Here is a 27,572-nt window from a genome sequence, read left to right as displayed (position 1 = left end):
AAGCAACACTGTTTACATTGTGGCTCACAAGCAAAACTAACTGAAGCAGATGTTACTGAATGGGAAGGAGCACCTCCACATCAATCACTCCTTCTGAGCATGATGTCAGGAGGACTTTAAAGAACGTAAACACCAGAAAAGCAGCATGACCAGGTTGTATCAGGTGGTATGTTCCTATTTAATGCCCTACTTGGAGCGAAATCCAGACTCAATGGCTGAATTAGCGTAGATTCATCAAATACAAAAGCTCATGGATAGTCAGTCAGGCACAGTTCAAATCCGGGAAATCCAAAGACGCAAACAAATCTGCACAACAGCAGGCTAAATTACTTACATTTACAACTCTCCTGTCTACTATCTCTTCATATTTGAAAATCTTCTGTGTTTTTGGCATTCTGAAAAATAACAAATGAAATATTTATATGAGGTCTGTAAAACTGGAGAAAATGCAAAAATTAAGAAAAAGAAATCTTAACAAACTTAACGAACCAGTCATGTATTTCGTACATTTACAATACCGTAACATCTAACCTTTCCTTGTCCTTTTTTTGTTTGGGACATCCGAGGTGTACGCCGTAGAAATTGAGGGAAATGCAGGAAGCGGAGATGAAGAGGAGGATGCAGGAGGAAGCAGAGATGAAGAGGAGGATACAGGAGGCTGACAGAGGGAAGATGTTGGTTCAGGCTGTAAATGAAGAATAAATTCCTCGTTTAGAGCCTCTGGGTCTGGGACTGGTCCAGCATCGACAATGTCAGCAGAGGATGGTCCAGCTGCTGGTGTAGAACTTTCAGCAGGAGGTGAAGCTTGTAATTCTGCAAAATTTTAAATATTAAATATTCATTAAAATGGGTTGAAAAAATGTACTGTACACATAAACACATAATAAGTAGTGATTTGCATGTTTTCAGTTAATTTTTTACTAAAGTTACAACTTGTAAATATTGGCATCAAATAAGTCATCTCACACACTCTCACTGACCCAAATCATTCAGTACAAGTGCCCTCGGGGGTAGTGTGACATCTGTAGTGCTTTTCTACATTGTACATTAATAAATTAATGAGTGTGACTATAAATCCAGATAGCTAATGACTTTTGTTATACTAGAAAGTCTCGAAGAGAATTATCAGGTCTGGTTTTCGTGAAGATTTTTAAAATTACATTTGTATATACCTGAGTGTGAAAGACCATACTATACACACACACACACACATACAAAATTGTTCAGGTGGGTAACACCAGAGGTTCAGTATGGCTAGCTTTGGTGATGTGAACGCCACATGGGGAGGTAATAAGGCATATATAACACTATTTTCATGTTAGCAACAGGACATGTGGAGCAGCTGTCACCTCACAGCAAGACGGTTACTGGTCTGAACCTTGGCTGAATAATAGAATAGAATAGGACAGAATAGAGTAGAGTAAAATAGAATAGCTGGTGACTGTTAACTATCCTCATCCTCACCATCTGGTTTGTCTCTGTGTACCCCGTGATGATCTGCTTTCTTATCTAGGGTGTACCTATGAGGATAGGCTACCTGATAAGGACACCTGGTTACAGATAATGGACAAAGCATATCTTACTTCTCAGAAGGTGTTCATAAAGCTTCCTCATCTTCATGAGGATGTCACGTGCAGCACCATCCGCTGGCTCTATGTGATCACGTCCCCTACTATACGGCCCTTAGGGTCAAACTGTCCAAGAAACAGAATAGGCTGGTAGCCCAGGGCATGAAGTTTGGAAACCTGCAAGAACAACAAAGAAAAACATATGCACCCAGTCTTTCGTGTAAGCAAATTGATGTTTAAGTTTCACATCTTTGTTGTTTTATTGTTGTAGATAGTTAAAAAGTATTTATGGTGACCAAACCTGTAAATGTATGATAAAATCCATCTTGAAATGTTTTGTCTCTCAGTTAATAGCCGATTAAATTAAAATTCAGAAGTAGCTTAAATAAAAATAGTTTTTAACAAGTTTTTCGTAGTTTGATGTCTTTAGTGTGATGATGTTATTCTGATATGAATAACTTTTTTATTTATGCTCTTTTATGTGTATATACCTGTCTTGTTAGTTTCTTACTTCGTGATATACAAGAAAACATTGACAACTGTGATTAATAAAGAATTGTCTAGCAGACCAACCACTTATTAGATCAGAACTTTTAAACTTACTGACAACTGGGCTGAATTAACCACCCTGCTCGCATTTCTGTTTTTTTTAACAGTTAATGTTTTTAAACTGTTCTTGTTTTTTTTTCAATCCCTCCTTTACGTTCAGGCTGCCCAGGCATCCACTGCATGTCTTCCTGTTGCAGGTGTTTGGAGCCTGACAGGAAGGGCATGGTTTGGTTTTTGGTTTTGTCATGTCTGCAAATGAAAATGTAACATGTAGGGATTATTTCAGGTCTGCTTTGGTTAAATGATTACAAAAATAATTTATGACCAAAGAAATAACTTATATTACGAGGCATTATTACACCATATTTAGAAAAAAAATCGATTAGACATTAAAGTCGTTAATATTGAGTTAATTACGTGAATAGGGTTAAAAAAAACTGAATTGATTAAAGAAAAGATACATTGCTAAAATAGAGCAGTACTAACATTAGCTGGGTGGCTAAGCAAGTGTCTTACACATGGGAATACATGAAATACAAAGAAAAATTAAATAAACTTTTGCAGAAGTAGTTCTCTTGGTACACAGACTGCTCTGTGAAAACATTTCAAGTTTAATATCAGCTGATTAATATTTCAGTGAACATGCAAATTACCCACAGTTTATCACAACTTACCTAGCTAAGATCTGTGTCGACTCGGAAAATTCCTGCAGGACCGTGAGTTGAAAGATACATTTACTACGACTCCCAAGATGCATTGCAGTAAAAACCATCCAATCGCCTTGCTTAAGATCTGTTGACGTGTCGCTAAAGGCGCGCTGTAGATAAATATTGCAATTTGTAAAAAATAAAATAAATAAAAATAAATTTGCAATTTGTAATTACATAATTAAACACTGGGCCAGTTTATTTTCACATGATCAATGGTTATTATTTTAGAGTAAATAAAGGAATAACGGGTAGCACCAAGCTGTTGTTATCTTCATTTCCATAGCAACGGCGGTTGAGGATTATGGGTAGTGTGCAGTTACGGGATTAGTGCGCTGTCTGCATAAATTGGTCTGATTGGTTGGAGCCGAGCGCATCCAAAACTAACAGATCGCACTTTCAGATCGTGAATCACTTTGGAAAACACTGTGTGATGGCCACAACATGAAGCGATTTTATTGTTGAATTATCAGTGATACTTTCATGTGTTTTTGTTGAGAAATGTTAACGATGTCATTAAAAGAAAGCATTAAATTCGGGAGAAAAACCCGTTCGCGGAGAGGGTCCCCGGTTCTATAGTTAGATTGTGCTTCACGGCGTCATGTTTCGCCGTGACGGGGTTATTATTTGGTGTAAATGGATGGCTGGAGCCTCTGCTTGAAGCGTCTGATCGCCGCGAGCGGGATCATATTGGAATGAATTGACAACCCACAGCGTCACATAAAAACGTGGAAGGGTACCTTTAGCGTCAGCATGAGAAGTTAAGGGACGTGACAAATCGTCAGTATTTTACGCCTCGGGAGTGAGAACGGGTTGTCCTGGGAAAGTGAAGGCTTCTATTTTTTAAATGAGTTTTTAACCATTGTATTTTCGTTGTCAATTTCCAGACTCTTCCAGACTTTTTTTTTTAATATGACTTTTTTAGTCTTCATTTGTGCTCAATCATCCAAGTAAGGAAACCTCAGAAAGTTGGTTCTGTTCATCTGGAAATTCTGCCAGATGAACAGAATCAACTTCCTGAGATGTACCTTGGTTTACCTTTTCTTGGGATTTTGTTCCTGCAGTTAACGGTCGATTTGTTAACCAAACTTTGTGACAGCAACTAAAGTAATGTGGGGCGTTCTGCAGAGATTTGCAAAACAGTGTCCAGAGGCCGGTGCTAAACTGCCTTTCCTGTAGCTTCTAGAGACTGGCACATGTTTTGGTCTTTGCATGACACCTACAGATAAAAGCCAGAGGTTCTCATGAACAGCTTCAGCAATAGCCTTTTTAAAGAAATTTGCATGTCAGCCTACTTGTTGGTTTTTCTTTCTCTCACTTTTTTTTTATTAACCTTTCTGACTGATGACTTTCTGTTTTTATCTTCCTTGCTTTGTAACTGTTTGCCCTGTTCCCACCAATGTCCCTTCACGTAATTAGTGTAAATGCAGTCTTGTCTTTCCCTTTATCTTTTTCCCTAGTCATCCGTGTCTGCTCTGGTGTTCTCCTGGTTAAATGTATGCTCCTTGTGCTTACTATAATGTCATCACAACCTCAACAACCACTTAGAGTGGCAGTTGAGGCAAACCAGATTTGTTGCAGTATTCTGACTGATGGTGTTGCCACCTTAGAATCTGTGACAACACTGAGTTTAGACCAGGTGTAATCACTGTGAACCAAACGCTTCAGGCTGCACTTAATAATTAGTCTAGAGTTTTTCTTGCTCTTAAGCTGCATCCACACAGAGAACAATTCACTCACCATGCATCCCTTTGAAGCTGCTGATTGGTTGTTTGCAAACATTTCCAGATCCAGTTGCCTAGGTAACCCTCTAGTTTATTTATTTCCAGGTCATATTTTGTCAACCTACGGCTTCTCACACTCTTATTGGTAGCTACTTCAATAGCTCGCCTAGAAACTGAGAAAATGTTATCTTGGGTCCCACCCACCTCACGTCCACGGGGGTCATTTCATCCACAGCCACCTGAAGTAGCATAATGTCATTCAGTTTCTCGGGTCAGTGTAATATAAACACATCGCATATAGCATAGTAGTTAGACTTTAATTTATATATATTTATTTGTGTATTTATACACTGAAATCAAACATTACATTGTAATATTTTTTTAACTATGTGCCTGTATTAAAAAAACAAAACAAGCTTGGCTAGTTTAGTATTATTACTAGTAAATATGTACAGTGGCCCTGACAGCTCAAAATGCTTTATACTGAACAATGACTCAACTATGATTCTGTCCTTCCTCTGCTCATGAGGTGGCAGCATATCTTTACATACTTACTGAACTAATAGATCATGGCAGACAGGAGAATGTCACCTCCCACTTTAAGACTTTCCGAGTATCAAGGATGTGGGTGACCAGTATGACTGCAGATCCACTGAGAAAAACAGAATTTGACCACATCAGCAGCACAATAACTAAATACTTTAAAATACCCAAGAATGAAAATTTTATTCCTGATTCTGATTCATAATATTCATTTGGTTTCAGGTAATGGCATGAAAGAGGGATATTTTTGGAATAACCGCTGCCTAAAGCACGCACCTTCCTCTTATTGCTGTGTGTAAGGTATTTCATGGTGTTCTTTGCTGTTTCTTTCACAGGTGTCTCACTCAGTGACCAGGTCCACCAGACTCCAGCTGATATGTACAAAAACCCAAATGAGACAGCCACACTCAGATGTTTACACACCATTTCCACCTACAACAGGATCCTCTGGTACAAGCAGTCACAGGGTGGACAGTTACAGCTGATGGGATACATGGTGGGAGACAGTCCCACCCCAGAGGCCAGTGTGCCTGTGATAATAGATGGGAAAACTGCACCTTAACAATTCAGAAACTCCAGCAGGACAGCAATGCGGTGCAGCTAGTTTACACAGTGTTATCTATGGTTGCTTCTCAGCACAAAAACCTCACCACCACATATAATATCATCTGTGTATTACTGTTCCTGCATCTACTCAGCTTTTTATTTCAGAGGTTACAGCTGGAGTTCTTACTGTAGAGAGATCAATTCCCATATGGAGGTACAGACCTTTATTTTGAAACAGCTAATGTGATTATACAGTTCTTGCTATTATGTTTTCCTTTTTCAAAAAATAATCTGTACATAATCTGTTATAAGAATTTGCAGAATTGCAGAAGTAAAAGAAAAATGCCTACTCAAAATTTATTTACATTTATTCTTTTATTTATTTTATCCATGTTGTAATGCTTTCTATCTTCCTTTAGTAACACAAACATGCCTCTAAAAATAATCAGTGGTAATTGTTGGCCTCTCTGGATTTTTATTAGCACTATTCATGGGCAGCACTTCTTTAAGCTCAGTTTTTAAAACCTTGATATGTGATCACAGCCCATGGGCTCATGCAAGACACCAAATATTTGAACTCTAAAGACATCAGTGTGGACATCAAGACATCTGGAATTTTTCATAGTGAGTCATTCAAACCGTACAGCAGGATATTAACGGCTAACCTCATGTTGTGAATGCATCAATCGCCAACCTTCCCTTTATACCCAAAATTTTTGAAAGAGTAGTTGTCAAACAGCTAACTGATCATGTGCAGACGAATGGTTTATTTGAAGAGTTTTAGGTTTCAGACCTTATCACAGTACAGAAACAGTATTGCAGAAGGTTACAAATGAAGTTAATGTGTAAGTTCAATCAGGAAGATTTGTAGTCACACGTCTGTCTGCTTTTGGGGTATTTGGTGGCTAATTATGCTTTACATCACTTCCACTTTTCCATACTGTCAAGCTCATTGCTGACATCACTAATCCAATCACGTTCCTGCCCTTCTTCAGGCCAATCAGCCTCCACTCCACATACACTCTCACTGGACATCTGACATTCTCCCTTGTGGAACCAGCCTGCTACTCATCTCTCCCATATTACTCATGCTCTATTCAAGCTTCCATCTTCATCTCCACCACTAACGTCTAGACTGCATGGGGTCCTACCCTGATGGGCCATCGGAGTCTAATTGTCAAAAGGTTTAATTAAATTCTATATATCAGTGAATCATGTTCAGTTCCTTCTGTTGATATTTCCTTACTGAAATGATCTTCTTATGTCCTCTGACAGTGGACTTATCTCTGTGCTTGTCCTGCTAGACCTCAGTGCAGCGTTCGAAACTGTTGACCATAATATTTTATTACAGCAATTAGAGCACGCTGTAGGTATTACAGGTAATGCACTGCAATGATTTAAATCATATCTATCTAATAGACTCCAACTTTATTTTGTAAGTGGAGAGTCCTCTTCACACACTAAGGTTAATTATGGAGTTCCACAGGGTTCAGTGCTAGGACCACTTCTGTTTACATTATACATGCTTCTCTTAGGCAGTATCATCAGAATGCATAGAATACATTTTCACTGCTATGCAGATGACACAACCTTATCTATCCATGAAGCCAGATAACACACACCAATTAGTTAAACAGCAGACCTGAGTGACCTCTAACTTTCTGCATCTAAATTCAGATAAAACTGAGGTTGTTGTACTCGGACCTAAAAATCTTAGAAATATGGTGTCTAGCCAGATTCTTACTCTGGATGGCATTACCTTGGCCTCCAGTAACACTGTGAGGAACTTTGTAGTCCTTTTTGACCAGGACATGTCCTTCAATACACATATTAAACAAATATGTAGGACTGTTAAATCCAGAATTAAATTTGAAATCTTGAAGCTAGGGGCTTCAAATGATGCACTGAGCATTTCTCCTTCTCTCACCTTTTTTCACTCATGTTTTTATTCACCTCTATATGTAAACATTAGCTGTTAATAATCTCTGGCTCTCTTCCACAGCATGTCTTTGTCCTGTCTTCCTCCCCTTACCACCAACTGATCGCAGCAGATGGCTACCCCACCCTGAGCCTGGTTCTGCCAAAGGTTTCTTCCTGTTAAAGGGAGTTTCTCCTTCCCACTGTCTGTATTATTGTAAGGTCTTTACCCTACAATATAAAGCCCCTTGAGGCAACTGTTGTTGTGATTTGGCGCTGTATAAAATTGAGTTGAACTGAATCAGCTCAGGTATTAAGGTGTTAAACTTTATTGTTTAACACTTCATGATTACTTCATGATCAGTGTGAGTGCAGAAGAAGAGTTTGGACTGGAATACCTTGAGGTGACTTACTGACGCTTAGTAAAACTGCCAATGTTAGGATAAAAATACACAAGAGAAAAAAATGCAGGTTTTGCTGAACTTACTCTGTAGCACAAGGCAGACCCACTGTGGTTGAGGAGCAGACACAACTCAAAACTATGCTAGAGAGCAGTTCACTTTCCATTAACCAGACTTTTCTGTGCATCAAATTATGAGGAATATACAGCAGCTGAACACATCTCTGTGTATCACTCATGATGCACAGGCTTTGAATCACTTGTGGTTTCCTGTAAGGCAAACACCTGTTTCTGTGGCTGTAATGCTTTTATAATGTAGTCAACTACATACTATACTATTTCAACATCACGCAAAAAAATGAATCTTTCTGACATCACTGAGACTCAAAACAGGTAACAACTATTATGAAGATTTCAGTCAAACATTAACAAAGTATCAAGTGCAAAGTGCTGATGAGACTGATGAAACCAACATGTGACAGAAGAAATTAAGAGGAAATCAGGTGTCACTTCGCTGTGAGAGGCATTTGAGAATTAGAGTTGAGAATGATGTCACCATTTATCATCAGCACTGTTTGTCTCCTCTGTACTACAGGTATGGTTTTAAGATCTTTATGCCCAGAAATGTATCTTTTTCTTCTTAAAACACATATATTGCTAAAGTTCACACTAAAAAATACTTTTTCATGTGTTTGGTTCTAGCTGTTATATGGACTAACGATGTCACACAGACCCCTACCTTACTCCTGAAAACCGGTGACTCTGCCCAGATGTACTGCCATCACAATCTGCATGGCAGTTATTACCATATGTACTGGTTTCAGCAGTTACCAGGGGAGAGCTTGAGGTTGATTGTCCACATGCTGCCTTACAAGGCCCCGGACTTTGGAAACTTTAGTCAAGAAAAATATTCAGCCAACAAGATTGTAAGTGAGAGCGGAGCTTTCACAGTGAAACATCTGGAGCCAAGTGATAGTGGTGTGTATCTCTGTGCTGTCAGCTCACACACTGATGCAGATACCTGCCAGGCTATACCAAAACTCAACAAAGATGACTGAATATTGGGAAACTGTCTGATTTTTCCCTCATTTGTTAAAGAACTGTCATTCTTGGACTTTGTTGTGAGGTAATTAGGGCGATCAAGGTAATGTTTCACGGAAGTTTGCAATGTCCACCCGATAGTTCATTTGGATTGAGGTTGGATCAAATTCATGCCATAAATGAACCACTCTGGAGTTGATTTGGAACGGTATCAAGACCACCTCCTCCAAAGAGTCTGGGTGGGATTGATACTCTCTAATACTAATTATAGGATTTGCATCTACTAGCTATGCTGAGGGGTAGCTCTGGCAGCCGCCTGTATTTTTGGTTGATTCCAGCCTTTTTTTCTTGTTCTGACACAAGCGGCATCTGATGTGGTCTTCTGCCACTGTAAATCTACCTATATCAAGGTTCAACATGTTGTGTATTCAGAGATGCTCTTCTGCATATCTTGATTTTATCAAGTGGTTATTTGATATACGACTGCCTTCCCATCAGCTCAGAAAAGTCTGATTATTCTCCTCTGACCTCTGGTATTAACAGAGGTTAATTCCTACCCCAGGAAAACCCCAGGAAACTGCCACTCACTGGATATTTTCTCTGTTTCAGTCCATTGCATTGGGTTCCTGCTGTTGTTTTATATATATATATATGCATGGAGAGAGAGAGAGAGAGAGAGAGAGAGAGAGAGAGAGAGAGAGAGAGAGAGAGAGAGAGAGAGAGAGATGCTGTGAAATGCCACATGGTGGAGCCATTCTTACTTTTCAGAACATTTGGCTGTAATCTTTTCAGTGTAATTTTAGATTAATACCAACACCTAATATAAAAATGTATACAAGAATATGTTAAAGTGTTCTCATCTTAAAAAACAGGAATGAACAACCAAGAACCAGATGACCATTTACATGTTAGGAGGTGGAGTCATCCTGTGCATTACCCACACCCCTTTCACCCTCTTTCCTCCTCAGACCTCAGAGACACAAGCTAATGTGACAAAGGAGCTCTCCATTATAGAAGACATTAAAATGATCTACTTTCTCTTTTTCTTTTTTCTAGCAGGTACTGACTCATATTCCTTCTCTCATTTATTCATTGCAAATAATAAATAATAAGAAAAAATGTTCTTATGTTCTCTCCAGATTGCTGTGTGGGTATTGAGATCCAGCAGACTCCCCCTGCTCTCGTCAAAAAGCCCAATGACATGGTGCAGCTAGTCTGCACCCACAATCTAACTGAATACAGAGTGATGCTGTGGTACCAACAACCAGCTGGCCAGACAGATATGAAATGCATTGGATATATCAACTATCGTGATGTCACAGTGGGAGAGACATATAAACAGAATTTCGAGATCAGTGGAGATCTTAGTACAAGTGATATAAAAAATGTTTCACTAATAATCCAGTTGACAGGAGCTCAAGACAGTGCAGTGTACTATTGTGCAGCTCGTTTTGCACGGTGACACAAAATCTTTCTGGTATTTACAAAAACCCCAAAGCACAGGCTTCCAGTGCTGATAGATTTGTAGATGGCACAGAGGAGCGGACACCTGTTTCTGTGGCTCTCATTTGGGTTTATGTCCTATTAAGTCAGGCTGTTCTTTCACTAAGAAGTTGTGCAGAAATACAGCAGCAAGATTGGTGTGTGTTTCCAGCATCATTCATAGGGTTCCTTGGAAATAATCCTGACAGCTCTTTCTAATACACCTCACTAACATGGCTACGGTGGGCTAATAATGTGTGACGATACTATTTAGTATAATGACTTGGAATCAGCTGAGACTGAAATTTACATAACTGGGGCAATAGTGTGGAAACAAATGTGACAGTGCAAAATCAGTTAGTAATAGTAAAAAGTCATTTATTTGTTCAATAATTTCATTTTAACATACTTTGTAATGTGTTGTACCAAATAAAACTTAGTTGCTTTGATATTCATTCTAGGCCATCTCTAGCTATGGGTCGGGATGGACTCCAAATTGGCATTTTCTCCAAGCAATTGAATGTTTTAAAAAAAATAATTTTGTTCAGCCAATGGAAAAAGTAGAATCACACAGTAATAACATGAAAATAAGCTTCTTATCTTATAAGATATTCTATTTTTTCTGATCACAGATACTTATTCATATTTAAATGTGAACAAGAGGGTGAGACGTGTGCTGAAGGCAGATTACATGTTTACATTTTCTTTTTACTGGATATTTATTTTATTCACCAACATTTTTTTTGTTTTGTTTTGCTTTCACTGCAAATAATGTAACTAATTTGTAATATGCATTTTCAAAGACAAAACATCCTCACCCTATATATAATTATTGTGTTCCTCTTCCTACAGTGATACAGGGAAAACCACCAAGCAAGCACTCGCCGACAGTCGGAAGGAAAAACTCCCTTTTAAGAGAAACCTCTGTAGAGATGACTGAAGTGAATAGTCATTGTTTTTAACAGTTTCCTTTCAAAATATGTTCTTTGTATATTATAATGGGGAGGGTCTAGGAGCAGGTCATCTACCAACTGGTTGTGGTGGTTGGTGGTTCGATTCCTGGCTACAGCGCCCATCCATGTCTAAGGTTTAAACTTTCTTTTTTTGTTTGTTTTTCTGTCAGACAAAATTAATTATTTCCTGTTAATTTATTAAGTGCAGAAAATCTCTCTAGTATTCACCAGAATTTCCTTTTCAGAGAATTTTCACTTGTTTTGGGACACCTCAATATAAAAATCTTTTCACAGAACGCTGTCCCCTTAAAATAAGACTTGCCTTTTAATGTAACATCTTCTAGATTCTAAATGAGATGGCTACACTTTAACTGGTGCTGACGTCAGACTTCATCATCGTGGTGAGATGCTGTTGCCACTTTGTCTCCTCCCTTTCCTGCACCAGACTCAGAGTTCTTGTCAGTCAGCTGAAGTGGTTTTCAACATGAACAGTTTTTTAATATCAGTTATTATTGCACTGTTGGGGATCAAAGGTAATTATTTACTTAATTATTTTTTCTGTCTGCTTAATGCTGCAAGTTTCATAACAAGATTTGATTTAACGTTAGTATTTTTTCTACAGGGGCATCACCAAATGAAAATGAAAATGTTCATCAGACTCCGACTGATCTCCTGAAGAACATAACTGATGGAGACAAGCTGATCTGTAAACACAAAGTCAAGAGCTACGACACTATTGTGTGGTATCATCGCCCAGCAGGAGACACCTCTCTGAAGCTAGTTGGTTTTACAAGTTATAAAGAAATTCAGACTGTGGAGAAACCCTATGAGGGCTTATTCACCGTGAGTGGAAATGGAGAGGTTGAAGCATTCCTGCACTTGGGCAAACTCAGGCACCCTGAAAACAGCGGGCATTATTTCTGTGCAGTTTCTAGTCCCACCACAGCAGAAAAGCCTGAAATTCCTCTACAAAAACCTTCATCTGATCCTGAACACCTGCAGCAAACCACATGCCCACAAGCCTTTGCAGACAGTGGGAGGAGCTGAGCTGGAGAATTTGACAGAAAGATACAGCGAATTCTAGTCCTTTTCAAACGATTGAGTTCAGCTGGGATTCGAGCTGGTTTATCACATTCAACATGAACTGGTCTCATCTCTTCATACACATCATCATCTGCATTAAAGGTATTCATAGAGACTCTCTGTCCTTTAGAATTTTGACTTAGAAGTGGTTTCCATGTTTTCTATTTGTATAAAAACTATAAAACTTTTTAATTTGGGCGTTGATAATTGCATTCGATTAATGGTTTTATTAGTGTTCAATAAGTAATTTACCAATGATCAGACTTTTTGTTTAAACCCTGAAGTCTGAATCCTGAGTTCTAACCCTAACCCTCGCTGTTCTTTCCCCAGTGTCTTTGCATTCAGGTAACAAAAACCATTGTGATTAAAATATATCAAAAACAGTTTATGTTATTTATATAGAGAGTTCTTCTATTTGTTGTCCAATAGATAGTTTAGAGGTTCGACTTGAGATTATTTCCTGTTGGTCTTATTTCCTACTACTCTACACTCTTTTTTATACTGCCAACACTTTATTCACTGTTAGTCACTTATAGTTTTTTATTCACTTATTCAGTCACTGTAATTTTAAAACTGTGTATATACTGTATATTTTAAGTATTTTTTTTTATCTCATTCTTATTGCCTTGTTTATGCCCTGTCCTTATTTTTAACGTCATGCTGCTCTGTTGTATCTTAATTGCCCCTTGGGGATAAATAAAGTCTCTGATTCTGTCATCAATGAGGACCACAGAGGGTTAATCTTTTATTGGAAAATTAAGTGCTGCAAAGCATCTGAACTAGTTATTTCCAAATATTTTACCCTTCCATGGTCAGCCTTCAGCAGAGACATGTTCTAGAACGGCAGCCTCATTAGGGTGATTAGTTCTGATTTTCAGTATTTCCCTCTCTCTGAGTCCGTCTACAAGACAGCAAGACACGGGACAATACAGAGCAGGTTCTAAAAGATTCGGAATTAAAGTCGCTAATAGCTGTTATTTTAAATAGGGAGTCCAGGGGAATGTACGCACAAGCACAGGTCATTTAAAGAGGTTAAGAGAGAGAGTTAGGGATAGGGTTTATAAACTCTCTGATGTCTAATCCTATTATTAATTATCAATTAGCCAATAAACCCTCTTTTAATTCTTCATATTCTCAGGTTGAGCTGCATTTTGTGTACTTTTTATTCTAATCCTATAATTATTTACAATATATTGATTTTTATTTTATTTGTACAGTACCAAATCACAACAGCAGTTGTCTCAGTGAGCATGGAATCCTTCAAAAGAAATGCCATCAATTTATAACCTGTTAACTTTTCTTTGTTTCTCTACAGGAGTGTCCCTCGATAAAGAAATAAAGGTTCTTCAAACTCCAGAGCAGCTCCTGACGCCGCCGAATGAGGAAGTCAGGCTGACCTGCAAACATGAAAACCAAAACTTTAACACTATTTTGTGGTATCAGCGCTCCAAAGGAGACACTGCTCTGAAGCTGATTGGCTTCATGTATTATCAGTCTCCAACTATTGAGCCATCATTTGTAGGTCAGTTCAACGTTAGTGGAAATGGAGAGAGTGCAGCGGATCTTCACATCTTGAGACCGAGACACCCTGAACACAGCGCAGAGTACTTTAGTGCTGCAAGATAGCACAGTAATGAATGCAGCTCCTCTCTCTTACAAAAACTGCATATGCTAACAGATACCAGTGAAACCACTGGTATCATGTGAGGAGGTTGGAAACCACTGAGATAAGAAGCTTTTTTCCTTCAACGATGCTTCAGTTTAGCCTCCATAACAGTAAAGACTGATAAACAATATAATTAAAGCGATACCCCACAAGCCTTTTACAGCTGAGGGGTAATGATGATGTGGTTCAAGCTTCTGGTAGTCAATAAAAGGTAACAGTTTTTAAGCATTCAACACTCTTTGTAGTTTTTAATGTTACTTATAGACTAACTGGGCTATATTATAATTTCCATGCTTATTTGGGAAACTGTAAAGGTGAAAATAAAGTCTATTAAAAAATGATTATGTGCGTGCTTATGTATTATATTAACATAACTATGGCAAGTCATGTCATCCTCCAGCAATTTTATTCTGTGTGAATTCAAATTTGCAGTAAAGGAAGTGAATGATTGTTCCTAAATCAGTCCAACCAGCAATTCAGCGTGAGTTTAACAGCTCCTGTGGTCAGGCACAGAAAAGGAAGCTAATTCTTTCTGCTGGCTGATTTTAAAGGTCCAGTGTATATAATGTGTTACTGAAACCCTCCACGTCACAACTTCTGATGATAAGAAGAACAGACCAGACACACTCTGGTGGTTGAGCCTTGTGTTTTCACTGATACGCTTTAGCCTCTGTGGAAGGTTTAGTCCAAGTACACGACTCCTGGATCTCGACTCAGGACAGTTATATTTCTCTGTTAACTCAAATGTTTTGTGAATGCTTTAAATGCTAGTAACGTAAAGTAACTGGCCAGAGCTGTTTCAAGGCAGAGTGGCTTTTAGAAGAACAAATCCCACAATTGTTAAGTCACATAGTGTGACCACCCAAAAAACAATATGATGGCCCTGCTCTTTCTCATGTTCAAATGCTATAATATCTCCACTTTTTCATGTCATGTAGTATAAGTATGATCCACTTATCAAAATAAACGATTCCAGAGTCTATTAAAGATTAGATTCAGCCAACAGGTGGAGGTAGAGCACGCAGCACAGAGGCTTGATGAATTAGCACCTCCCCATTCCAGAAATACATGAGCTCAGTCACTCAGACCAAACATTACTTTTTCACACAGCAGTGATGACAATGTCTCCTTTCATGCACACGTTTGGCTTTCTCTTCCTCTGCTTTCCAAGTAAGAGCCTCAGTTTCACATTCCCTCATACATAAACCTATAACTGTCCTCTTTGTTTGTACTGCAGTAATAATTTTATCCAAACATCCACAGATCTGGTCAGCAGCATCATATTTAATCAAAGTCTTCCTCAGATTGTGAACGTGAGCTCTAAGGTCCGCATCACATGCAGCCACGATGACGGGTCCCGCCTTGTGATGCTCTGGTACCAGCAAAGAACAGGCAGCCAGTCTATGACCCTCATTGGGTTTGGATATGGCACAGGAGACCCGACCTACGAGGGTCAATATAAAGAAGAATTTAAGCTTGAAAGAGAAGACAACGTAAAAGGAGCTCTGGTTATTCCCACAGCAAACCTGTCACACTCTGCAGTGTATTTCTGTGCTGCCAGCACACAGTGGTGTGGTTTAATACTGCTCCCTCACAAAAAGTCCCTCAGTGTCGTCTTCTTTTCTTCAGCTCTTACGTCAGAGGAAGCATGTCTTCACAGAGCAGAGAGGTTAAGCAGTCGGTCTCATACTCGAAGATGTGGAAGATGTGTTCAGCTGGAATCACACTTTTTTTTCTGCTCTTATTTCCATGTAATTTTTCTTCAACAATAACAACCTTCAGAATTTTTCTACTTGTTTTTGTCAACTAGTATTAACCACATTTTAAATCTCTTTCTCTGCAGATCAAACCAACTGTGTGACATTCCAGCAACCTCAGGCCAGGATAGTCAACATAGGCGAAAGAGTAGAAATCAAATGCAGCCACGATGATGACAGTTTATACGTGATGCTCTGGTACCAGCAAAGGGATTATGGAGCGATGAGCTTAATTGGATATAGCTATGACACAAACAAACCCGACTATGAGCCGGCGTTTCAGAATCACACCGAGATTTTGAGAGAGACCAGAGTGGAAGGAGCTCTGAGCCTCCCCAGTGTCAAACTGTCACACTCAGCTGTGTATTTCTGCGCTGCCAGTACACAGTGATGTGGTTCAGTGACACAGACTTACTAAAACCATCTGTGTAGCCATGCTGTGCGTTGCCTTCAGCAGGATGATAGCAAAATTAGCAGGAGACAGCATATTTCTGCAACAGCTTTGTAGAGATCGACATCTCTCATCACTCAAGTTTTTGGAGCTGCCATGTTGACCTGCACAAAGCACATGAGGAGAGCAGGAGGTCAGACACAAACCAGCACAGAGAATCTGCTCTGCTCACCTTCTCCACCAGGGCTGCGTCTGGATACCTGTGCCTGGATCTCCCATCCTTTATCTGCTCACCTGCTCATCCTGGCTGATTGCCCTGATCTCATTTAAGGCTTCGCTGGATCATTGTACTCTTCTCAGTTAGTGTAGCCCAGCTCTCTGTTGTATTCTTCCTTGTGCTTATGGTTCTCTGGCTAATCGTTGTTTCTCCGTCTCCCCTGTACAGACCTCCCTGGACCCCAGCCTGCCTTTCCTGGAGCCCTTTTGGATGAGTGAGAGTGTGAGTGAGGCGTGGATCTTTTGGACCGAGTCTGTTTCTTTCACGAGCGGAGTGAGTGTGAGCATGTCTGTTCTCCAGGTCTGGACCTGCCCACGGAATCTCTGGACCCCTCTTCCCCCTCTCACTGTACATATGTAAATAATCCACTTGCACTTCAGTCCTACCTAGTAATCGTGACAGAATCAGGTTAAGTTAAAGAAATAAAAGACCCCACTTTCCAATTAATTGCAAGAATAGAATTGAGATAAATGCAGGTAAAGTAAAGGCAATAATTCAGTTCAATTTTATTTATACAGTTCCAAATCACAACAACAGTCATCTCAAGGCACTTTATATTGTAAAATAGACCCTACAATAACAGTCCCAGAAATAATAATAAAGCAAAGGCAACAAAGGAAAAGACATCTCCTACTGCTTTTTGTTTTTTTTTTTCATATTTGAAGAAATAAAATATCATAAATCACTTGGGGGGAAAAGGACATTTGGACAAAAATGTAGTTGTGGCAGAGGTGTCGTCTCTGGCTCAGCTGCAGGGGAGCAGTAGGGCAGTGAGCTCAAGGGGGGAGCGCCAAGGAGGCTGGAGGGACAGGTGTCTGTGATTCAACTAGCGAGGTTTCTCCCTCTAGAGCACAGGTGTCGAACTCCAGGCCTCGAGGGCCGGTGTACTGCAGATTTTAGATGTGTCCTTGATCAAACACAGCTGATTAAAATGGCTAAATGACCTCCTCAACATGTCTTGAAGTTCTCCAGAGGCCTGGTAATGAACTAATCATTTGAATCAGGTTTGTTGACCCAGGGTGAGATCTAAAACCTGCAGGACACCGGCCCTCGAGGCCTGGAGTTCGACACCCCTGCTGTAGAGTGAAGCCTGAGACCTGGGGAAGGAGGTGTGAGTGCTGGAGACCATCTGAAAGCTGAAGTGGGTGCCAAACCTGTCAAGAAAGCATTTTGTGTGATTTGCAATAAACACTACTCAAAGTAATACAGTGTGTCGGGTCAAACACTACAGTATTGTAGCAGACGATCTTGAAGAATGTGCTCCAATGAAGCCTAGCCATCAAAAACAAACTTTGCTTGATGTCCACATAACATTGAAAATGGCTGAAAAGTGAAATTTGGTTGAAAAAGAAAAGGACATTCTTCAGTCCACTGACTCCGTATCTAACTAGGGCTATAGGGCAGCGACTGAGGGGGCACTGAAGTGTTTGAGTAGACAGAGGACCAGCCCATCACAGGTTTACCACAGACTGCACTTATATCAGCACCTGCAGAGGACCAGCACATTCATCTCCAAATTGTTCTTGCTGTGAGATGACAGTCATGGCACAACAACAATGTACTTTGGACAATTAACCCAAAAAGCACTTTTTAATGTTTTTCTTCAGTGAAAAAAAGCAAAGCAATGGTGTTACTCTGCCTCACAAAGATTAAATATATATATATATATAATACTGCTCAAAAGGAATAAATGAATAAATGCGTTCTTCAAACTTCAAAAACCACCTTTTGCAGCAGTCACAGTCTGGCAGCTCCTACACATTACAGCTGATGTTTTAAGGTAATCTGATGACATTTAACCACACACTTCCTGGAACATCTCCTACAAGATTGCCTTCCTGGAGCGTCCTCCCTACCATCAGTATGTCAAACAGTTCCCACAGCAGCTCAGCAGGGTTCGTATCCAGAGACTGTTCTGGCCAATCCATTACTGTCATTATTCTGGCTTAGTGCTTATTATCTTGCAATATAAAGCACCTTGAGGTGGAATTAATTTGAACTTGAACTGAAGGTTTTCTGCTAATTAATTAGCCTTTTATAATGACTTGAATTAGCAGTCAGCAGCCTCCCCACAGAGGCCACGCCACCATGGGCAGGGCTGTAGCTGTTCTCAGTGACTGTGGGTGGAGCACTCGTGGAAAACTCAGGAAACATTCAAGCATGTGAACATTCCTTCTGATGAACCCTAATGAACATGAAGCTCTTCTCTCTAGCACTTCTTCTGTTCTCCAGTAAGAAAATTGTTTTTGTTTGTTTGTTTGTTTTACTTGACTTGATCTCTACACCAAACCCTTCAATTAACCTTTTTGTTTTCTTCATTGTCCAGGATTCTGCTGCAGTGTGAAAATATATCAGCCACCTTTTACTTTGAGCCGTGAAGGAGAGAAATCTGTGACGCTGCAATGTGAACAGGACAATGATGAATATTTATATATGTTTTGGTACAAGCACGCAGACTTTAGGCAAATGCAGCTGCTAACGTATTCTATTAATAAAGGTATTCAAACCACTGAAGTTCCATTTAATGAAACAAAGTACTTCATGTCACGTCCTGAGGTGCGTAATTCTAGTCTGCACATAAAGCGAGTGGAGCCTGGAGATTCAGCTGTGTATTACTGCGCCTCAAGACTGCCACAGTAGCACAGACTCACTCTGTGGCTCATCAACAACCCCAACATCACAGCAGATCAACGACTGACAAGCACCTCACTGTCAGTCTCACCGCAGATGTTTTTTCCTGGTCTTGTTTTTGTCAAAACTCTTTTTTTTACTTTACTAATTGAACGTATGTAATGTTCATCACATGAACGTGTATGTCGTCTTCTTCAGCTTTGGCTTGACTTTAAGAATTTGTCTTTAAATTATATATTAGATTTGATTATATTTTTATATTATTTGTTTAAAAGTGTAATTTAGAAATGTAATGGTAGTATTTTTCTTAATTTTCTTAATTTTTTAAGAAAAGAATAGAAACTAAGGCTCTTGAATTTGTTACAATTTCATTTCTCACATAGGTAACATGATTCAGATTTCCAGTTCATTTATAATTTTTCTGTCCTGATTAAGATACATAGATTATTTCAGCATCCTGTTTGTTATGAGACTGAAATTTTGTTTATTTATTTATGTAATTTGTAGAAAATTGTAATCCAATTTTTTTACTGTTGTTTTTAATCATTTTACTATTTTGTTCTCTAAATGTACTGTTGTGAAAAGTTTCGTTCATATATTTTGTTACACATTGAAATGAATCAAGCATTATACATTACATAAGGCCATTTTTGTGCATATTATGTTTGCATTAAAATGCCTCAAAATCCTGGTATATTTACAGCACTAAATATAAATATGAACCTGAAACAGTCACAGACAAAAATCCAAGGCAGACCTGCAGGTAGTCACATGACAAAACACATTCAGTGATATCAAAAGTCATAAAAGGCGCTGCACAAACACGAAACTGATTGAAAGTGAAAATCAAGCGCAAAAGTTAAAAAAAACATAACAGCAGCACAAAGACAAAGTAACAGGAGGGAGGCCTAACAAAGACTGGTGACCAGTGTTGGGCAAGTTACTTAAAAAAAAGTAATTCGTTACTGATTACTTCTCCAAAAGAGTATGTTACTTTACTGATTACTTGTTTTCAAAAGTAATTACTTACCTTATTACTTAGTTACTTTTTAAAAAAATGATACGCAACCTGAATATGTAATAAAACAACAGACCTTTCAGCCCAAATCTAGTTTTTTCTGCATAATCCATCATATAAAATTGAATCAAATGAAAACGTCTCTTTTTTTAAATTGTTTTATGAGTTTTAATCTTTTAATTTTATGCACATTGCATTAAACAAAAATGAAATTATATGCAGCTGTCTTTGACTTGCAGAAATTCTTTAACATTTAAACCTATTTTCTGCATATTCCAGCATATAAAATAAAATAATGTTTTTGCGTTTACACTCACTCTTTCAAATAGATGCAAGTAAAACACAGCAGAAAATAAATAAAATCAAAGACTCAGCAGCTCTGAGTCCTGTCGCTCTTAAATCTATTTTCACCTAGCAGGAGCGGGGTGGGTGGAGGTTTGCCCGGTGCAGCAGCGGTCATCACAGCGGGGGTTTCTCTGTGAATTTCACATTCCTGTGGTAGCGTGCTCGGTGCGTGCTCAGATTTGAAGTTTAATTTTTCACTGTAGAAAGAAGTTTTCTTCCCACTCAGAGTAAACAGCGGATGCTAATGTTTTTGCCACTTTTACAGAATCAAACTCAAAGTAATGTCAGTACTTCCAAGCTTTAAACGCTGCATGGTCGTACTCTCTCCTGCACTCCATTGTTAATCTGCACACGTCTGTTGCTGCCTCATACGTCATTGTCATGAGACACTCTCAAAAGCAAAATCACAGTTTAGTAACGCAGTAACACTGCGTGCTTGCAGGAAAGTAACAATAATCTAATTGCTTTTTTGCAATAGTAATCCCTTACTTTACTCGTTACTTGAAAAAGGTAATCGGATTACAGTAACTGACCATCTCTTCTGGTGACTGAGACATGTTACATTTGCTCTAGTCTGCCTAAAAACAATTCCACAGTGTGGAAAAAGTCCCTGCAGCAGTGTTTGCATACCAATTGAAGTTGAAATGAAATAAAAAATGACAGCATCCCCTCACTGCCACTCAGGAATCTCTCAGCTCCTCAGTTGAAATATCACTGAAACCCTGGTAGATGATGTCCTTATGTATAAATTATACCTGTTACACCTCACAATAAATATCCAATTTTGAAATGATCTTCCTGGTTGTGTATGCTATGATAAAATAAGTACTTTATACTATACGTGCAATTGTGTACATTACGACAATTGTGGGTTAAAGTGGAAATTAGCAAGTGGGGGAACCCTCAGTCACAATTCATTCTTCTGTGGTAGATTTTTCTTTGCACAGAGGCAGAGATCAGCCAGCTTTCTCTGCTGATACCAAACTACATCTTGGATTTAGACATACTGAGCCATCATGCCTAACCTTTCACCTCTTGACAGTATAAAACTAATGCAAAGGTCTTATTTAGTGAGTGAATCAAATCAGCATTTAAAATGATGTTAGGTGGGGCTAAAGTAGCCTTAGCCTGTTCTGCTCCAGTCCAACATAGTAATTAACTGTAAACCTCAGCACAATACAGACATTTCACAATATGAATAAACCAATACGTGATTAAAAACGCTGAAATGGGACGTTAGCTAATATTTTCATTTACATTTCCAGTTTATCAAAAATTGCTAAAGTGTGAAAATAATCTCTGATCCTTATCCCTATTTTTCTCATCTCTCTTTGAGCATGATTGGTATTCTAGTTGCCACACGCTGCCTTCCAAATTGAAGGTCACAAGCCATCTGTTTTTCAGCTTTAGTTTGCTCCTCGGTTTTTAGATTTCTGACATGGGTGGGGTAATCCAAAAGTACAAGTAGCTTGGACCATGTTCTGTGGTTTTGCACACATAGTGCTTTAAACCTTAGAGCTTTTTCTAGAAAGATTTAGCTCAGGCAAAACTTGATCAGCAGCAGAGGAGCAGTCGCTGATCCATGAAGTCATAAAAATGTATCTGTTTCAGTTCGCTGATGTGTCTGCAGTACCACAAAGCTGATCAGTTAGATAAGTACACAGGTGCTATAACAGAGGGAGCAGTGTCCCGTACAATGTAGCTTCTCAGCATCCACATATCTTGCATTTTGCTATTCTGTGTTTCTTTTTCTCTTATTCTTTAAGTGTTTGCTGTCTGAGCACACAGTTGTTTTGTTTAAGAACAAGTTGATCACAGCCTGACCTCTGCTGGCTGAAGTTGGTGTTACATATGTCTGAAAAATCATGCTGATGATGACCCTTCAATGAGCCGGGCCAATCTCAGATTATATTTATGTCTAAAGTTATACAAGACCAATTTAATTTTGTGCTTAACATGATCTGAGGTCCAACTGCATCATCGTTCAAATTCTTTAAGAAAGGACAAACAAATGTTTTATCAGTTGTCCCACAACTTTATTTCTCATGTCGCGTTTACGTTTATATTTTTTTTATTACAAAATCACATAAGACCTTTTTTTTTGTCATTTACAGACCTAAATGAGAAAAAGCACCAAAGCAATCAGGTGAGAACCAACATTAGGATTCTGGCACTTTTAGAAATAAAACATCAGTATTAATCTGTTTGATATGTTTTTATTTTCCATCTAAAAGTTTAGTTGTGGTTAGAAAATAGTAAAGTGAATAATTTGAGCCTCCACAGCGGTGTGTGTAATTCTGTCAGGATGAACAATCTGAAAAGAAAGCAAACTAAATGTTGTCTTGACTGTGATTGACTTTAAAAGGGTTTTCCTTCATATCTGATTAGTTTGATCATGTACTCACTTTCCTTTTTATTCATCTAAAAGCCTTGTAGGGGTGTCAAACCATAGGTGTAATCACTGTAATTTGGGAAACATTATCAAAATGATGATGTGGAACTGCTGATTTCCTCCAGTTTTATACTGACTGGGCGGGAATAAAGAGGTGTGACCAGAGAAGACGTCACCGTGCAGCTACTGTATATAGAAACACGGGCTTCATTTTCTTTGTGCTTCTTTTCTTAGCAGTCACAGAAATAGCAGCATTCATGCTCACCTCAGGCCTCCAGGCAGCCTGCACAGCTGCTCTCATCCACCAACAGAGAAAGATGGAGGCTGAGATATGGAGATGCTGGGTGGGGGGAGGAAAGACAGCAGCAAAGTGAAGTCAGGTTTTTGTCTAGTGCTTTTTCACTGTGGGGACAGGGGGGGCACGGTGATACAAACCAATAGAGCCGCCGTACAAAAACCTCCTGCATTTAAAATGCACAGTGAGGAGCTCTGCAGATTACTTTCGACACCTGACAAGCATAAAATGAGCAATATTTTAAAAAGTGCAGGTAGCCCTGCTCTTACTGCACCGAAATATCATTAGTGAGGGAATTTATTTAGAATTCAATCAAATTTTAAACACAGTGCAGCTTTTGAGTTTATTTCACTCATCTTTTTTTAAACTAAAAACTCAGTTGGTGGGATTAAGATGTCCTTTGCTAAAATTCCAAACGTTTAGTGGGAAGTTAGTCTCATTTCAAGTGCCAGCTCTGGACGGTTTGGTAACTTTTTCGCAAAGGATGCATTCAGTGTGACACTGGAGCTGAAGCCTACTTTGGAAGTGGAACTAGACTAACTGTTCTGGGTAAGTTGGGGCCCTCACAACTTCTGTTTATCGAGAAAAAAAAACACGTTTGCAATGTTTAGACTATGGCTGAAGCAGTGACCTACAAAAATGTGGTCCTTTATATTACTGGTTCAGCTCCGTGCTATTTGATATTAAGCTGGTCCACAGTGCTACTTATGAAGCCTATTTTGGTGCAGGCACAAAACTGACCGTTCTCGGTGAGTAAAACGTCCGCTCGTCCCTCTGGAAGCATTAAAAATGTGTAAATGTTGGAAAGTATTTGGATATTAGCCTGTGTGTACAAAAAGAAAGCAAATCCGGCATGTTTAAGGTGATTGGAGTAAAGTTCAGTTTACTGTGCTGGTGGTTTTGTTTTTGAGGCTTTTTTCAATGGAGGCACCAGGTCGACTGTTTTAGTTAAGAAATAAAGTGAAAGAACTAGAATATAAATTAGAATATCATTTAATGATGGTTTTATTCATCTGATGTCAAAATACCCAAAAGCCTGAATGACACCTTCAGCTAATGAGTGATGCAATAATAGCCATAAAACTCACTATATTTATCTATATATATATATATAGATAGATATAGATATAAATGTGTCCTGTTGCTGCCGTGGTTTCAAGGGCGATCCTTAGCAGACTGTAGCTGTCGACTACTGTCGATCTCTATGAAAAGCTAAATGTCTGAAACCATGACAAAGCTTGATAAATTGCAAAGAGGAGCCCCAAGAGACAAGGAAGAGGTTTTTGTAACAGTCTGAGAGCTCTGTGTTCATTCAGCGAGGCTTATTTCGGAGCTGGAACTAAACTGACCGTCTTAGGTAAGATAATCTGCAGCGAAGACTCAAACTACATACCTTAATATGAGAGAAATAATGTGTGATATTTGTAATTTACTTGTTATGTGGTTTTATTCATCAGCCATAAACATATTCAAGCTGTTTTTAAAAAGTGAAAGCTATTAAAGCACAAAGTTAGTCTTGTGTCAGTGCTGATTAGTCTTCAGCAAAGTGCTGCAGCTATAAAAGAATTGGCTCTATGCCCAGATTATCTGTGGCTGTACGGAGTTCTGATCAGCTCTGTGAGCGACTGCGTATTCCCAGTCCGAGGCTCACTTTGGGAGGGGAACTAAACTCACAGTTTCAGGTAAGGTGCAAAAATAGAAAATTCTAACAGGCACAAATGTATTTTATCATGCAATAGTCCATAAATTAAAACCTAATTGTAAGTAAGTTGAGTTACTGTAACATCGTTTAAGGTTCCTGACTTTGTCTAAAATCTAAAATCTGTCTAATTAGGTTTTGTTATGAAGGGTAAATTTGGAGAAATTTGAATTTTTCATGAAGAGAAAAAAAAGATCATTTCCAGCTGTTGATAGCGTGAACAATTTTTACTACACTGCATATCAGTGTGACAAACTACAACCCTGCTTACTTTGGTGCTGGCACCAAAATGACAGTTTTGGGTAAGAAACCTTATGCATGTTTTTTTTTTCCACTGCCGAGAACCTCTGAGAAGTTCTAATGTAAGTTTAGGGCTGTAAAAAGAGCAAAGTTTGAATGTTGTTTTTCATACTTGGGTGTAGACAGAATCACAAAGTTTTAAACACATTGCTGTGGATTTAAAACAATGTGCCATGAAATTTATTTCAAATGTCTTCTATATCTAATATATATGCCGCAAAAGCAGCATTTTGGAAAAAAGAAAAAAAGAGATGTGGCTAACGGTAGCATCAGAAGCTTACATATTAACACCTTACACCATTATTTGTTTCATTTTACTTTCTTTTTACCCAGTAATCACCTGCTGTTTTTCCAAAAGATCCAAAAATCCAAAAGAAAATGACGAAGCAGGGTTTTTTTACAAGTGTTACTTTTTTATCTTTGGGTATTCAAAATGGGAAGTTAGCATAATGAGACTGTTTGGATTCTAATGATTGAATTCTCTTTGTCCCACAGCACCAAATACAACAGTTGAACCACCAAAAGTGAAGGTGTTTAAACCTTCAACAAAGGAGTGTCAAAATGAAAAACACAAGAAAAACAAGAAGACCTTGCTGTGTGTGGCCTCTGATTTCTATCCGGACCATGTGAATGTGTCCTGGCAGATTGATGGGGTGGACGTCAAAGATGGCGTCGCCACCGATCACTCTGCCCACTGGAATGGTACACACTACCGCATCACAAGCAGGCTGAGAGTCTCATTTTCACAGTGGTTCAAACCAGGCAAGAATTTCACCTGCACCGTCAACTTCTTTGATGGGGAACAGACTGTTCCTACTGCAGGCTGGGTCACAGGCATTCGAAGTATGTTCATTTACAATCTTTAAATGTGTCAAAATCATCTGAGATAGTTTGACTTGATTTCACTGAAAGAAATCGTTTTTCTTTTTCTTAGATCCAGGAGCTGCAGCAATAAGAAGTAAATATTATTAATAATATTATTAATAATAATAACTCAGTGTGTCTGCTCTATACTGAGCTGGGAAAATAATACAAATCTTACAATTTTGTGCAGACAAGTATCTGAAGACCACCCACAATGCCAAGCTGTCATATCTGGTTTTGATCATCAAGAGCAGCATCTACGGACTCTTTGTGATGATCCTGGTGTGGAAATTTCAGGTTGGTCCAAGACGATCCAGCTCCTGTTTGTGACATCGTTATATGGTCGTTATATGAAACATATCTCAATACAAAACAATAATTTAACAGCACCACGTGCTTCTTCCTCCAAAGGAACCTGTCTGAAACAGAATCTAAATGTAATGCAGGATCGATTTGTTAGACTGCCGTAAAAATTAGCAGCTAAGAAAAACACGGCTCAGTTAGCCTGTTTTTCTTGAATATGTCTTTTTTCTTAGCAACTATCACTCAACAATTAAAACCTATTGAAAACATTTTAAAAACTAATGCTGCAAACTAATGAATATAAAGGTATCATTTAAAATAACAAGGTAGGGGTTTTGTTGTTGATGTTGTTTGAAGTGTATAGATTTATAGATTCTTGATGACCATATTTCAGTCATCCCCAGCAGTATTTTTCATTAAATATCTCAATCAATCACTTTTAAAATTAGTATAATAATATTTTCTAAGTAATCTCAGCACCGGTGGGTGGCAATATACATGTAAAAACTCTGACAAAGCGTTCATTATTACCACAGAAGCTCTGAAAATGATTTCTTATAGTTATCATTTAGTGTATCCAAGAAAACTGCTTTACATCCACGTCATTTCTGAATTTCTTTGTGCTTGATTGATAATTAAAAATTAGTAGGAAGGTGAAGCTTGCCTTCTCTATAGTCAGTTTATTTAGTGAAGATTCACTGAAGACATGAGGCTTTATGTTTAAACCTTTGTTTAAAGAGCGACTCTGTAAACTGAAAACGTGTTTCCTGTCTTCACAGGGGTTTTCAAGAAAACCGAAGAAATGAAAGCTGAGCTGAACGACTGAGCTGCTTTCTGTGAAAACAAAAACATTCACAGTATCCTAAAGCTTTGCTTTCCATTTGACTTTCTTGCATTTAGTACATAAATAAGTGGACATCCTGTGCTGTTATTAGTTATTATTCTGTTAGTTTGTGTAAGTGCTTTGTGCTCATTTTGCTTCTTAATAAAAGTACTCCTTAAACACACAACTGTTTGTTTCTTTCATATGTGAGTCTGAGGCAGTTCTGCCTAACAGTACAACATACAGTATACTCATTTTCCCAGCTGTCAGGTGCAGTTTCAGGTATTATTCATTTATG

The 27,572-nt window shown here is 38.6% G+C and overlaps 1 protein-coding gene across 1 annotated transcript; it reads left to right on the top strand.

Annotated features, from left to right (window-relative positions):
- Positions 1-606: 606 nt before the first annotated feature.
- On the top strand, positions 607-27,371 carry LOC134625695 (T cell receptor beta chain MC.7.G5-like). The gene is made up of 10 exons (XM_065470672.1): positions 607-687; positions 9,964-10,054; positions 10,135-10,368; positions 13,829-14,117; positions 15,417-15,746; positions 25,231-25,286; positions 25,780-26,127; positions 26,219-26,242; positions 26,339-26,445; positions 27,231-27,371. Exons 1-10 carry the CDS (start codon positions 607-609, stop codon positions 27,255-27,257), a joined length of 1,587 nt encoding a protein of 528 aa, XP_065326744.1. The 3' UTR covers positions 27,258-27,371.
- Positions 27,372-27,572: the final 201 nt, after the last annotated feature.

The sequence above is a fragment of the Pelmatolapia mariae genome, linkage group LG4 (genome assembly GCF_036321145.2).
Source record: "Pelmatolapia mariae isolate MD_Pm_ZW linkage group LG4, Pm_UMD_F_2, whole genome shotgun sequence".
In the NCBI taxonomy this organism is placed as follows: domain Eukaryota; kingdom Metazoa; phylum Chordata; class Actinopteri; order Cichliformes; family Cichlidae; genus Pelmatolapia; species Pelmatolapia mariae.
Note: the sequence above shows the minus strand (reverse complement) of the source record. Positions and strands in the feature narration are given on the sequence as shown.

Coding starts and splice junctions, on each gene's coding strand:
- LOC134625695 (XM_065470672.1), top strand. CDS start 607: ATGAAGAGGAGGATGCAGGAGGAAGCAGAGATGAAGAGGAGGATACAG. Junction 14,118..15,416: donor CACCCTGAACACAGCGCAGA/GTACTTTAGTGC, acceptor TTTGTACTGCAG/TAATAATTTTATCCAAACAT. Junction 25,287..25,779: donor CACCAAAATGACAGTTTTGG/GTAAGAAACCTT, acceptor TTTGTCCCACAG/CACCAAATACAACAGTTGAA.